Source organism: Drosophila subpulchrella, chromosome X, assembly GCF_014743375.2.
Source record: "Drosophila subpulchrella strain 33 F10 #4 breed RU33 chromosome X, RU_Dsub_v1.1 Primary Assembly, whole genome shotgun sequence".
In the NCBI taxonomy this organism is placed as follows: domain Eukaryota; kingdom Metazoa; phylum Arthropoda; class Insecta; order Diptera; family Drosophilidae; genus Drosophila; species Drosophila subpulchrella.
The window spans coordinates 26,076,355-26,089,893 of NC_050613.1; the positions used below are offsets into that span (position 1 = coordinate 26,076,355).

The 13,539-nt window shown below is 43.4% G+C and overlaps 5 protein-coding genes across 5 annotated transcripts; 4 read left to right on the forward strand and 1 right to left on the reverse strand.

The window, feature by feature from the left end:
- Window positions 1–387: 387 nt before the first annotated feature.
- LOC119557702 lies at window positions 388–2,821 on the reverse strand. Its single transcript, XM_037870576.1, has 2 exons — window positions 988–2,821; window positions 388–609 (listed from the first exon to the last, which is right to left on the reverse strand). Exons 1-2 carry the CDS (start codon window positions 2,000–2,002, stop codon window positions 545–547), a joined length of 1,080 nt encoding a protein of 359 aa, XP_037726504.1. The 5' UTR covers window positions 2,003–2,821; the 3' UTR covers window positions 388–544.
- A 2,233-nt stretch (window positions 2,822–5,054) lies between these two features.
- On the forward strand, window positions 5,055–6,174 carry LOC119556551 (coiled-coil domain-containing protein 80). The gene is made up of 3 exons (XM_037868835.1): window positions 5,055–5,327; window positions 5,427–5,606; window positions 5,673–6,174. The coding sequence occupies exons 1-3, from the start codon at window positions 5,072–5,074 to the stop codon at window positions 6,068–6,070; spliced, it is 834 nt and encodes a 277-aa protein (XP_037724763.1). The 5' UTR covers window positions 5,055–5,071; the 3' UTR covers window positions 6,071–6,174.
- Window positions 6,175–6,991: 817 nt separating this feature from the next.
- Window positions 6,992–7,708, forward strand: LOC119556642. The gene has a single exon (XM_037868971.1). It carries the CDS (start codon window positions 7,095–7,097, stop codon window positions 7,581–7,583), a length of 489 nt encoding a protein of 162 aa, XP_037724899.1. The 5' UTR covers window positions 6,992–7,094; the 3' UTR covers window positions 7,584–7,708.
- Window positions 7,709–8,383: 675 nt separating this feature from the next.
- LOC119556691 lies at window positions 8,384–9,169 on the forward strand. Its single transcript, XM_037869086.1, has one exon. The coding sequence runs from the start codon at window positions 8,496–8,498 to the stop codon at window positions 9,030–9,032; it is 537 nt and encodes a 178-aa protein (XP_037725014.1). The 5' UTR covers window positions 8,384–8,495; the 3' UTR covers window positions 9,033–9,169.
- A 1,801-nt stretch (window positions 9,170–10,970) lies between these two features.
- Window positions 10,971–11,558, forward strand: LOC119556571. Its single transcript, XM_037868869.1, has 2 exons — window positions 10,971–11,373; window positions 11,445–11,558. The coding sequence occupies exon 1, from the start codon at window positions 11,007–11,009 to the stop codon at window positions 11,370–11,372; it is 366 nt and encodes a 121-aa protein (XP_037724797.1). The 5' UTR covers window positions 10,971–11,006; the 3' UTR covers window position 11,373; window positions 11,445–11,558.
- The last annotated feature ends 1,981 nt before the right edge of the window (window positions 11,559–13,539 follow it).

Sequence of the window (13,539 nt, forward strand, 5' to 3'; positions counted from 1 at the left end):
GTAGCTAACATATAATTATTATAATAATATAAAATACTTAAAGTGTATAATAATATAAAATTCTTAGTGTCCTGGAACATAACAAAGAAAAAGACGGTTACCATATATTTTATATTTAGCCTCTCTTAAAAGGTATTCCCAAGGTAAAAATAAATATTGCAAGAGTGAAAAGGTTGACAGACCTTTTTGGCAAACGTTTTTGAATGGCTTTAGGCGAAGGTTGTCTGAAAATGTTCTGTGCTTTAATGGGACAAATGTCAAGCTATGACAATGTAAGAGCTTGTTCGTAATGGGTTTAATAAAAATATTTTTTGGCACAACCAAGCCCATTTAATAATGTAAAGGTAATCGAAATAATACCTCAATTCATCGAGAACTACCCCTAGATCTTAAGTTTCGTATATTTGTTTTATTTTCAATTGTTTTATCGTCTTACATCACAATGAGGAACTCTAGTTTTGTCTGTTCTCTGGCTTTTTGTGTATTTTTCTAGACCAAATCTCCTCGTCTTGGGTGGCTTTTTCGGGGTCTTGTAGCTTTTCTTCTATCGTGCGGTGGCGCCCGGCGCTGCTCGATACACACAATTATCGGGATCCACTGTGATGAGCTCTGTGGATAGCAGATTAAATAATATTGTTTTATAAAAATAAATTTTCTTTAAATTTAATTTTTTATGTTAAGCGCTTGGTATAGAAAAGTTATAATATCTGAGTTTGATTTTATAGCAAAGAACTTTGAGTAAAATGTGACTAATCCTGAGCTGCAGAAATTTTATTCCTCTACAATGGTAATGGATAAAGAACATATGATATGACAGTAAATAATACTTAAGAGTAATATTATCAGACGTAGGAATTTATGAAAAATCAGTTTCGTAACATCCGGAGATCATCTGAACCCATCAAACTTTGCAGTATATCATGTTTAATAGTTCGTTATTATACTATATTATTCATTATATGGTATTATATAGTTACCCCAACTCACCTTGGGCCGCATCCTTGCCGCAGCTGCGTTGGCTCGGGTTCCTGGGCCTGCCCCTGGACCTGCGTGGCTCCTGATCCAGATCCCGCTCCTCCTCCTCCGAGGTGGAGAGCGTTCTCCCCTGCGGTCTCCGGCGAGTCGCGGCCTGCACGACACTGGCTGGAGCCTGTAGAGCCTTGGGCACCTGCTCCCGCTCCCGCTCCTGATCCATCTCCTGCTCCAGGATGTTCTCGCTGGAGGAGTGCTTTGGGGGACGACGCCGGCGATGCCTCAACCGCTGGGAGCTGAAGCTATCCTCGCGGATGACCAGGGTGCCCGCCTTGCTGGTGCGCAGGAAGTAGCGCGGTGCCTTGACCACCTCCTCCTCCTGGGCGAACTCCGGCGAGGAGTGCCTGCCCTTCGAGAGGCTGAATCTCTCCAGGATGGAGCTCTGCGAGCGGCGGTAGCGTCGCTTCTCCCTGGGCCCCGAGCTCGAGGAGTTCAGCGTGGAGGTGGAGGGCGGCGTGGGATAGACCAGCAGGTCCTCCGACTCCTGGAAGCGAACTCCGCGCAGGGAACTGGAGCGCCGCGAGCTCACCGAAGAGGGCTCCCAGTTGGGCAGTTCGTGGGTGCTGAAGTCGATGCAGCTGCCGTGCGTTTTCCGCCGCCCACTCTCCCGGCTCGAACTGGGCGTGGTCGTGGGTGTGGGCGTGGCCGAGGGCGTGGCCTCGGCTATGCGCAGGCCATGGAAATTGCGCTCCAGACTCAAATTGGAGGTGGCCGAACGCTTGCGGCGCCTCTGGGGCTGCCGGGATGTGTAGGTCTGCTCCTCCTGGCCATCGGCGTCCACCAGGAGGTTGCCCGTGTGATCGTACAGGAGGATCCGGGGCAGGGCTATCTGGCTGCAGCTGCGCGAGGTGCTGAGCTCCCAGTTCCAGTGGCTTGGCTTCTTCAGCTTCAGACTCAGCAGATTGGCCAGGGGATCATCCTCCCCCTCATCCTGCAGAGCCTCGTCCTCCTCTTCAGCTTCCTGGGACATTGCAGCTCATCAGCTGGGCTCACTTCGCAATGGATGTTGTGGGTTCCACCACCTATAGGTCGGATGGGCTTGATCTTTTTTGGGGTCTCCGTTTCCTTCCACCTGTTGGCCGTCCGTTCTGCTCTTGTTCGATCTGCCTTTAACTGCTGCTGCTTCTTCTTCGTTCACGGCTGATCTTCTGGCTCTTCTTCTTCTTTTGGCCTTTGGCCAATTTATTGTTTATCTCAACTATGCCCGTACAGGCGGCACTGGCTAGAAGGTCTTTTGAAAATATCTTTCTAAGATTGTTGTTTTCTTTGTATTTTAGGGCTTATATGGCTTGAATTTTCTTCACAACTTAATTTAAATTTTTTTTTTTATACGTTTTCCTTAGCCTGGCTTTACTGTCCCCTGAATGCTGCCCACGCTTCAATTATTTTTGGCTTCTTTTTTCCGAATCTTCTCTCTTTTATGTTCTGCTATTTTTAGTTGATCTGCTCCCAGAGGCGTCCCCGTTCGCTTTCCCGATTTCCCAATTTTCCCGACTTTCTGGTGACACTTGAGTGGGCCACACTGTGCCACTTCTTAGGGCCTTCACAAAAAATAAAAAAAAAAAGAACAGGCCCAAGAAAACAGCACACAAAACTGAGTTTTATGGGCTGGCAAACAAAAACAAAGCTATATTTTCCGAAGACAGTTTATATTGTGGCGCTGTCTCGCTCGCACTCGGCTGCCGCCCCAGCGCGCCCTCTCGCTCCGACTCGCGTCTGCCGTCTCGCTCTATTCCGTGATCTGCGATCAGCTGCGATCGCGTTGAGTTCCGCCCGCCAACGTGCCTCGTAGCCAACTGTTCGTCTTGGCCGCATCTCGCGGCCCAAAAAAAAGCGGGCTCCCCTGCCCCGCCCCCTGTGCCACCCCACACCCACTCCGCCCCAAAAAGGGGGGGGGAGGGGTTGAAAAAAAATAAGACCCACTGGCAATTTGCATATTTCACGCTCTCACAACGAGCACTTTTCGTGGCAGATCAGCCGAAAGATATCTCAACTTGAATACCCTTGCAGATCGATTCCTAATATTTAAAAACGATTCTACAATATCATTTTAATAATAAAATATTTAAAAAGATTATGTTTTCTATATATATTATTACCTAGGTACTACTTAAAACAATCTTAAGCACTGTATTAAAAGCAAATATCCTTATAATCTCAGTATAATTTTATACGAGTATTACAAATAACCATATAGTATTATTGCTCAGAGATTTAAATGGATTTTTATGAATAGTTACTATGTTAAATGTAAATAAAATGTTATATAATCTAAAGGAATTCCATCTTAAATATTAATAATGAATGCTGAAAAATGTAAATTGATATGGGTTAGGATATAGGATAGGTTCCATAACCGTTGTAAGCCCTGGATAATTAATCACAATTTAAGTGACAATATAGTATTTTTCCCCCAAAACACAAGTATTCCCCCACATTGACACCGCTTATCCGCGTAATCCCCTAAAACATGTCACTAATTAATATTTCGCAAGCATTTCGCCGTAATGCCCCTTCGCAAAGCCCCACTGACCACTGATCAAAGTGATGATGCCCCCGCTCGAAGCGTATGCATATTTTCAGTGTGTTTCTTCACAACATTTTTGTTTATCCATCCCGTGCCACGCCCCGCGGCCGCCCACTTTCCGAACCGAGGAAAATACACAGTTTTCTGTTATGTTATTGGGAAATGACTGAAACATATGTGGCCGCCGTCGCTCGGCTAATTTGCACCGCCCTGCCCCCGAATTCCCCACGCAGCATTTTGCCATTGAAAAATGACAAACAAACAGGGGCAAAAGAAAAACGAGATGGGGGAGAAAGAAACGCAGAGAAAGTAAGGCGAACTGGGAAAATATGTATGGGGAAAATGACTTTTCACATATTTCCCATCTGCCCGTCGAGCATATCGATGGGCGAGGTCCTGACACTGCCGAATGAGTCAGCTGCTGGGGAATTTGTAACCCAAGAGATCCGATCGAGGGCATATCGATTACAAGGGATCCATAAACCTTATATTAACAATATTACTTATAATCGTCAGAAAAAGTTTATATATTGTAACATGTAATGCTGGTTGATTGGTTTACTATATGTCTGCTGTGGTTTGTTTTCACAGCATTGCTTGTTTTTCGATTTCTTCTTTGAGTCCTTGAGATTAGCTCACTTATATTAAAAAACAACCTTTCTTATTTTATGCGCAGTTATTATTTCAATTTAGGAACAGTTGTCAGTAGCCGTTTATTTAATAATCCGTGTGAACTATGTTTTTTATACATTACATACATAACTATAAGTTTCTATGTTGGTTCTAGTTTTGTAAACAGTACAGTAAAACAGTAAACAAAGTCGCATACCCATTTATCAAATCATACTAGCTTTATTATTAAGTGAAAGGTTTAAATATATATTTATTTTTAAAGTTTTGCTAACCACAGTAATATTTTTTACGCAGCTGTTTTTAATAATTTCGTCGAACTTTTCAAATGGCTAAATAACATATTGTTTACAATCTTTTATACTTATTAAAAATGGATATTATTTTTTTTACATGCAGGCTATATCAAAGAATAAACATTTCAATATTTGCTAAACAGTGAGTCCAAAATTTGTTTATTTATTTGTTTTGCGCCTCGGTGATTCCGATATGCCCAATAAAACGGGCAGCAGAATAACCTGCCAATTTTCGCCATCTGCTTCCCCCTCTCCCTCTACAGGGGCGCCCTGGGAAAGGGGGGGCGGTGTATTTAGCCAAGCTCGTGGCAATTATGTTTGCGGCTAATTTGTTACGCGTCCGTGGAGGAAATCTAATTTATGCGGACATTGATGCATCGTCACGAGGCGTGAGCCGCAATTAACCGGAGCAGACCGAAAGTATGCAACACTTGGCGGGGCTCTTGACCGATTCTTCCGCCCCACCAGCCCCTCCCCCAGGGTCCAAGGTCAGAAGGTTATCGAATTTGATAAGCTTCCGCAATGTTTTCATTCCGTTCCGTTCTGCGAGCGAAGCTCACAAAGTAGTTTAACCGCAGACTACGCGATGAGCAGATCCTCGATTCTGATTCTCCTGCTCCTGGGAGTCTCCTGCCTGGAGATTCTTCAGGCCCGCTCTCTTCCGGAGGGCGAGCGCCACCGGTTCGTGCGCAGACGCATCTCCCCCGACGATCCCGACCTGGAGATCATCGAGGTCAAGGAGGTGTACTATGTGAGGCGACCCAAAAAGGTGGTGGTGCCCCTCGATGAGGACGAAATGGACTGGCGGATCCGCTGCGACTTCGAGCCAAAACTTCCGGAGTGTAAGAAGAGACCTCGAAGAGACTTCCACTTCATTCATCAGATTATACCATACACAGGGTCATCTTTAATATATTAAATATGGGTTTACCTCCTTCTAGGCAGGCACTTGATAAAGAAACCTGTGGTGGCTCCCACCACTAAAACCACAACTACAACCACTCAGGCGCCCACCAGCACCACAACCACCACTCGCAGAACCACCACCACTCCAGAACCCTTGAGGGATGAGTCCATGGAGCGTAGGATTCGCTGTGAGTTCGATCCCACGGCGGAGGAATGTGAGTTTATAGTACACCATACATTTATAAACTCAACCTTACCTTATGAATTCTTATGAATTTAAGGTGCACCCTCAACCACTTCTACCACAACGACCACTACGACAACCACCACCACGGAATTACCTATTCTCCCAGAATTCAATGATCCCGAATCTGAGCCAGAATCCAATATTCTTCCGGAACTTAACGATCCCGAAACTGAAACCGAACCAGAACAGGAAGCCGAACCACAAAGTGATACAGATCCCGAAAACGATTCAGAAGGCGCCAAAGAAGAGGTCACCGAAGAACCAACTCCGGAAGATGTTATCCCCTTGGCCGATGACGATGGCGAGAGCGATGATAACGACACTGAGGACCTGGACGATCAAGAGGATGACTTGGAAGATATATACGATGTCAATCCCAACGAGGGAGGAACCCACTCAATCGGGGCTCACGAAATCGGCGATTGGAACTAGAGTCAAAACTGATAGTAGATGACACGGGAAGTTCGATTTAATTTGTTGCTTTAATTGGGTATCAATAAAATGGCAGCTTTGAAACCAATAATGTTTTCCCTATATAAAACATGTTTCGAGGGCTGATCAAGAAGTTCATGTGGCAAAGTAATATTGTGTTTAGTTGTCACTTCCATTGGTTTGTAATAATAGTAATAATAATAATAATAAATGGGAAATACTATATTTATCTTTGGGCTGTGCATAATAATCCCAATACATAACATATGTCCATGAACAAATGGTGGATAAATGAATTATTATGGGGACATCCATGTTAAAGATCTAGTATAAATCAAAATAGCTAGGATAAGGAAAGATAAATATATATTTGTTTTTTTGTTAACCAGCTGGCTACTTTAACCTCCTTTATCACCTATGAGGCCTATCCTATCCCTCGGATTTTCGCAGTTCTTCGAGAATGTCTTATGGCCTCGCCAATTGTTACATAATCACCAGCCCGTGCCATTGTGGGTCAATTCCAGATCAGTGCGTCTGAGTCGAGTGTAAATACCAATTGAACGCATCTCGCCTAGTATAGTATATATACTATATAGTCCATAGTCTATAGTCTATTTATAAGGCATATTTGTCATAGCTTCCGGCTCGGCGAAAAAGTACGTGTTCATTTATGTGGCGAAATGTGAAAAACAAAGTCACAGCGATTGAGAAGAAGGCGGAAAAAGGGATATATTATCCGAGGGATATATATCTTTATCTGTATCTGTATCATTGCGTATCTGTATCTTTGTCGAGCTGTGCTTAAATCAGCGCACAATTGCGATGATTGTTGCCGTTCGCCAATTGAATTAAAGAAAAATGCGAAGCAAGTGACACACAAAGGCGACGGCGATTCGAATAAAATGGGTGGAAATCGAGGCGCCCCAGGTCAGTCTCAGCGAAGTCGGCGTTCAGTCTGGTTTTGTGGATAAGCCAAAGGAACCGAATAACACAGATATACCATATATATACCTTACACATCGCGATGAATAGCTTGCAAGGATCCCTAGTCCTGCTCCTGCTGGCCGGAGCATTCCTGCAGAGCCGGGCGGGACTTTTCGATTGCGAGGATAAGATTCCCGGACTGGGCGATGTGAGCGACAAGATATCGGAGATCACGGGAAGCAGCACCAGTTCGGAGCACGAGGTGCGGGACTTCTTCAAGAACGTGGGCTGCCACATCAAGGAGGGGGCCAAGAAGCTGGGCGAGAAGGCCAAGGACCTCGGCTCGGAGCTCAAGGAGGGCGCCCAGAAGCTGGGCGAGAAGGCCAAGGTCCTGGGCAGCGACCTCAAGGACCGCTTCGACGACTTCCGCGACAAGCTGGCCAAGGACTCCGCCGAGGAGATGAGCAAGGATCGCGGCTTCCTGGCCAACGTGGAGATCATCAACCCGGACATCCTCAAGGGCGAGCAGCAGTGCGGCCACGGCCACATCCTGGATGCCTTGGGCAACTGCAGCAAGTTGAGGAAGTAGTCCTCCGGTCGAGTCCTCCGCCTTGCCCCCTCCTCCCCTAAGCGCTTAAGTTTTTTTATGATTTTTTTTTCGTGTAAATAAAAATGAAAAGTGAAATACACACCACGTTTCTTGGAATATTTAAACGAAGGGATTTGTTCAGTTTTATTACCTCTGTTTGTTATACAATGGAATATTTCTATGGTATTTATTGATACGTATTTTCTTATAATGCTTTTATTGCTCAAATTTATGTGCGTCGCTGTTTAGTTATCTTATTATGCTGTCTCCCTCTTAATGGTGACTTTTTGATGACTCATAGTTGTGCAGCTTTAGAACATATTTGAGATTAAAGCTTTATGCACATATCTTTAAAGTCTCTTTACGATTTAATGAAGAACTGTCATTATTACATGTTCAATATGTAATCTAAATATACTAAGCTAGCTATCTAGTTTTAGCGATACTAAGAAAAATACTTAAAACAAGTAATACTAAAGTCATTTAAGTCATTAAAATTCCTGTTCTAGATTCTTTGAAAGATTTGACAACAGGATCATTTCGACAGCGCTTAAAAATCTAGTTGATGGATTAGTCACCTTTGCAATTACTCCAAGTACCCATGAATCATCCTCCATTCGCGTCTTTTCTCTTCGACACTTTCTGGAGAATTCTTCGTCTCTCCCGGCCATTCCCATTTCTCCAGTCCCTCTTTCTCTTTCTCTGGGCCTCTCTTCTCGCTCGCCTAAAATGCATTTCAGTGGCCCGACGACTTTCTCGCCGAGCTTCGCCTCTCGAAGACCCAAAGCCCAGCCCAAAAGCCACCAGATACCCAAGAACTTGGTCAACTACTGCGGCTGCAAACGGGTTTCAGTCGAGTTTGGGGCCTCCGCGGCGATACACGATATTCGAGATTCGAGATCCACAATCGCGATGACTAATTCCCTGATAATCGCAGTGTTTTTGGCCAGTCTGTGCCTTTGTTTTGGCCAAATGCAGGCAGCCTCGATTGTCTGCGGCTCTGAGGCCAAGTCTGCAGGGGATTCGGGCTCGGATTCGGATGTGGATGCGGTGACCACTCCCAGTCCCAGTGAGGTCAACAAGTTTGTCCACAGTCTGCAGTGCACCCTGGAGAAGGCCAAGCCCTGGATAGCCAACATCGAGAAGGAGGCCAAAATCTTGGAGGAGAAGGCCAGGGATGTGACCAGATCGCTGTTCCAGCGCATAAACATGCTGGTCAATGTTCTGGCCCTTCCGGCCAACTCTGAAAAGGATAAGGAAAAGGATAAGGAGCCTGAGAAGGAGGTCACCACCACCATCACCATCGCTGAGGACCCTTCCTCCACATCGGTACCATCTAGTTCCTCCAAAAATGATCTTAAGGAGGAGCAAACCACCTCTTCTCCGACTCCGGTCAACTTGGACTGGCTGGAGGATCATGCCAATGAGGTGGACTACGAGAAGAATTAGATAAGCCATATACCTACAAATATTTATAATACTTAATAAAGTTTCCAGGTCTTGCAAGGCATGGAGCATTTCCTATTTATGATAAAGAAGCGTTTAACTATTATTACAATATATTATTATGATATTCCCCTTTTTTATATATTATTTTTCTTGTTACTCAGACCTATATAATGCTATATAATGTACTGTATTTAGCATAACTGGAACCCCGAAACTTGTTCAGCGCATCGAGCCAATTGGGTTACGGTTCTTAATGAACCGCTTCCTCCCCCCGGTGACTCACGATTATGATTCTTTCCCGACTTTCTCTTCTGGACATTTCTGGCCACTGGGGCTACTGGCCAAAAATAAACAAACAGCCTGCCGACTGAAGCCCTGCAACTCCGGCCTAACTGGTGAGCCGGTTTTGGTTGCGAATGGGTGTGAATCATGAGCCAAAGGCTCTTTGCCCACCTCGATCTCACATCAATTGCTAATTGCCAGTCGTCGGGAAAGATGCAGCTTCTGGGCACCTGCGCACTCCTGACAATCATCGTCATGGTCGCCCTGTCACTGCCCATCGTCCAGGCGATTGTCTGGTCGGGATTCGGGTGTTCTGCGCGGGATCATCGGGGCTGCTGCTACAACTGGGTGAATCCCAAGCGACCGAGGCCGCCATGTGCCCCCCAAAACAGGAAGAACTAAGACCTAACGAAATACAATTTTTTTTTAAATATTTAAAATCCCAAAGGCACAAAGGAAGTATCAGAACGCACTGCAGATTCATAAAAAAATCCAAGAATCCCACAAGATTAATGAGTTCTATGCCTAAGATTTTTTTCTAGTGAATAAGATGAAATCTTTTCAAGAATAAATAATCCAAAGCTCAGCCAACACACAAATAAAATAATTGTTTTTCTGTGGAACCTTATCAGTATCAAAACTCTATAAAGCTGGTCTGACATTGCGAATAATAGGCTGAAAATAATATTTGATTTAGTGGTAAAATTGGGTGTTTAATGGTTGTATATAAACATTGTTTGGTGAATAGTAGAGCCCTCGTGACTTGGCCAATTGTTGTTGATTATCCCTTAATTTTGTGTGCAATTTGTTCAAGCAATAGGTTCGAGTTTTTTATATATATACGTATTTTGCTATACTTTTTACGGTGTAGCCTTCCTTTTTTAAAGGTTTTTCTGTTTTTTTTTTTACAGCTTATATTGGAACTGGTTTGGATCATAAAAAATATATACAACCGATTTAAACTTTTTTAAGAGTAATACAAATGAAAACAATTAATTTGAAATCGGAGGAATTATATATTCCAATACATGGAACAAAAAATCTTGTTAATCTGATATTAATTAAAGCTTAAGTTATTTAAGTTGATTTATGGATTAAACTTAAAGGAGTACACTTTAACTCAAAAGTAAAAGTACAACTCCTTAATACTTGTTTTTAGGAATGTTAAAAAAGTTAATACAAATTTTGATTAGAATATAATAGTTATTCTTAGATTTTCATAAGAATTTTATTTTTCTATCACTGAATATAAAATCTATTCTGACTTTTATGTTGAGGTCCAATTATAATGGTTATTTTTGAGCCATTTCAAAACAGTTAATAATTGTTAGGCCATTGCGGGAATGAATAGGCCGTAATGAATAGTATTTTGATTTTTTTCTGTCAAATTGGATTTTTCAAACTCAAGTAGAATTTCTCGCTGTGCACTGGAGCTGCTATTACAACAAAGCTAGAGCAGTTCGCATTGAGTGAACGCCGAACGAGCGAGCGCACGAACGCAACTTGATTGGGGTTTATTTCAGCCAGGGGCGTGCAGGGGGAACTGGGCCCCGGGCAGGGGGATGGGGGAGGGGGGCGTAACCGGTTACCGGAGAACCGGAGAATCGGAGATCGGAGACTGAGATTTTTAGATCGTAGACCGCCGATTCGGAGCGGACCGATCAGTCGCGTTGTCAAGCTGAAAGCGTCAAGATGAAATCGCTCGTGGTGTGTTCCCTGATCGGATTGGTGCTCCTGGTGGCCGGTGGCCAGGTGCGCGGCGAGTGCGACGAGGTCAAGGCTCCCGAGGACAGCGACTTCAAGCACTTCTTCAAGAACCTCGGCTGCAAGGTCAACCAGGGTGCCAAGGATGTGGCCGAGGCCGCCAAGCCCTACACGGACAAGATCGGCGAGGGCGCCAAGGAGTTCGGCAGCTCGGTGGCCCAGAAGTACGACGAGCTGAAGCACAAGCTCACCGACGAGGCCTCCACCACGCCCAAGATCCCCGTGACCTATGATGCCCCCACCGAGAAGGTCCTGCTGGCCCCCATCGGTGGACCCAGCTCCCCGGCCCCATGAGGTCAGTTCCGCCTAAAAGTCCTGATCCCAAAAAATATCCCATCCACTAACCATCGTATCTTGCCATTTCAGGTATCTGATGGAGTTCCGGCTGGAGGTCCCCTCTTCGTTGCATAAGTTTCTTTGTTTTTTTTCTTGTGATCTATATAAAAATAAAAGCTAAATCAAGTGATGTTGGAATCGTGACCTGTGTTTTTGCGATTTACTAAATTGCTGATAAGTGGTGGGACTAGCCGGGGATCACAGATCGGTGGTTATCAGTTCGGAGCTAATTAACTCAGGCAGACCAAGGAAAAATGTGTTGGGGGATCTTTGAACCTCAGAAGGCTGATTACAAATTACGTAAATTCAAGGAGCACTATTTAATTTAATCAGTTCATAAAAACAAATATGCAAGTATTTATATTTGGGTTTGTATATAGGGAAATTTCCATTTGAAATAAACTGGGAACATGTGTCTTGATCAGTTCATGTAAACAAAGAATAATATTTGGAAAATATTTATTGGAAATAAATTGAAAAATTGTAGCAGTCACGATATATCTTATTTGATTAACCCCATTTTCGCAACAAAAGACAGTTCAGTGTACTTTTACCTCGAGAACACAAAATTATTGGGAAAACTGGGGAACAATGGCCATCGAGACATTAAAGCAATAAACATTTGGCACGGAGGGCAAACCGCAAGTGATTTACATTTGAATCGTAATTATTCAAATTAAAACCGCATTGTAAACAATTACTTCCGAGAACTCGGAGTGAACTCAAGCGCAGAAACACTCATTCGAGATCATAAAGACAAACATCGTGTGGCGACCGTCTCTCTATCCATTTACAACCTTCCCTCACTCCAGATCCAAATTATATAGTCGAGATGCTGCCGATCAGTCACCATGACGGGCAGTTCGTTTATTTCGCTGGCCTATAATTTATGGGTGGTTTTTAAGAGTTTGCATGGGGATAATATATGTATTCTGAAGTGATCTAGTTTTGAGCCAGCCTGCTCTTTTGTGAAAGGCAAAGATGCGATGGGGTAAAATTTTAATCTCCTACTGGCATATAAATATATAATAATAAAATAATATAATAAATACTATTTAAAGCAGAACAAATATATATTTATAATCATATCTAACCGAAATATTTCTTAAAACGCTCTCAAATCAATTCCAAAATATATTTGATTGAAGGATTTTTTAGTATAAGGCCTTAAGAGATATAGCAATCATTACTAAATGGAAACAGCCATGTCATTATTTTCAATAGTCTTATAACTAAAGTCTGAGCCCTTTAACCCCTCGTAATCTGAGATATTTCCAGGGTATTTCCCCTGCTATATGCACAACACTTTTTATTGCCTTATGACGATTGTCTTGTCATTCGGAGCTTGTTTACATTTCGGTCGGTTTCAACTGCTGTTTGATCGACTTGCCTCGTTTGGCTAATTCATTTATTCACTTATGAGTGCGGATGTCCCAATGTCAAGCCGAAAACAACTGTAGATTTATACGAACCGAATGTCATGACATTTTCAGCATGCCAAGTAGGATTTCCCGATCGATTGATCGAATTACGGCTTGTTTTCTCCGCTAATTGAATGAGTTCGCCGGGTACTTACATGGATCTTATGTAAGTTGGGGGCATTACTCATAAGGTCTGAACTTTGGCACGTCGCCCAGATGCGAAACTTCCGGGCTGGACTCCGGTTTTTAGTGTTTTTCGGCCAGAGCTGTTAGACTAATTGTTCTATTGTGAAAATTACTCATAATTGCACATGCGTCGCAGTGCCAAAACCCGAAACAATTAAGGCAATCAGCATACACAGCCAACTGACTCACATGTCACAATCAACAAATAAAAACTGCCAACGAAAATAAACACTTCACATAAATCAGATTATCACTTTGGGCTTTGAAAGCAGAGCTGAAATTGCAGTCGAATGTGTGTGGAGGGTTGGGGGTTTTGTTTTCAATGGAATGGAGTGCCAGTTGTTTAAGGGAAAATGACCAGAACAATATTTTCATAGCAATTCACGAGCAAAGCGCAATAAATTATTCACTCGGAATTTATTTTCATTCGGGCAGTGTATGTTTATTTTCGAGATTTTTTGCTTTTTGGCCTGCAGATATTTTTAATAACCAACTGGCACATCAAATATTTACAATCG

Coding starts and splice junctions, on each gene's coding strand:
- LOC119557702 (XM_037870576.1), bottom strand. CDS start 2,002: ATGTCCCAGGAAGCTGAAGAGGAGGACGAGGCTCTGCAGGATGAGGGG. Junction 610..987: donor CGGCAAGGATGCGGCCCAAG/GTGAGTTGGGGT, acceptor TGCTATCCACAG/AGCTCATCACAGTGGATCCC.
- LOC119556551 (XM_037868835.1), top strand. CDS start 5,072: ATGAGCAGATCCTCGATTCTGATTCTCCTGCTCCTGGGAGTCTCCTGC. Junction 5,328..5,426: donor CGAGCCAAAACTTCCGGAGT/GTAAGAAGAGAC, acceptor ACCTCCTTCTAG/GCAGGCACTTGATAAAGAAA. Junction 5,607..5,672: donor CGATCCCACGGCGGAGGAAT/GTGAGTTTATAG, acceptor TATGAATTTAAG/GTGCACCCTCAACCACTTCT.
- LOC119556642 (XM_037868971.1), top strand. CDS start 7,095: ATGAATAGCTTGCAAGGATCCCTAGTCCTGCTCCTGCTGGCCGGAGCA.
- LOC119556691 (XM_037869086.1), top strand. CDS start 8,496: ATGACTAATTCCCTGATAATCGCAGTGTTTTTGGCCAGTCTGTGCCTT.
- LOC119556571 (XM_037868869.1), top strand. CDS start 11,007: ATGAAATCGCTCGTGGTGTGTTCCCTGATCGGATTGGTGCTCCTGGTG.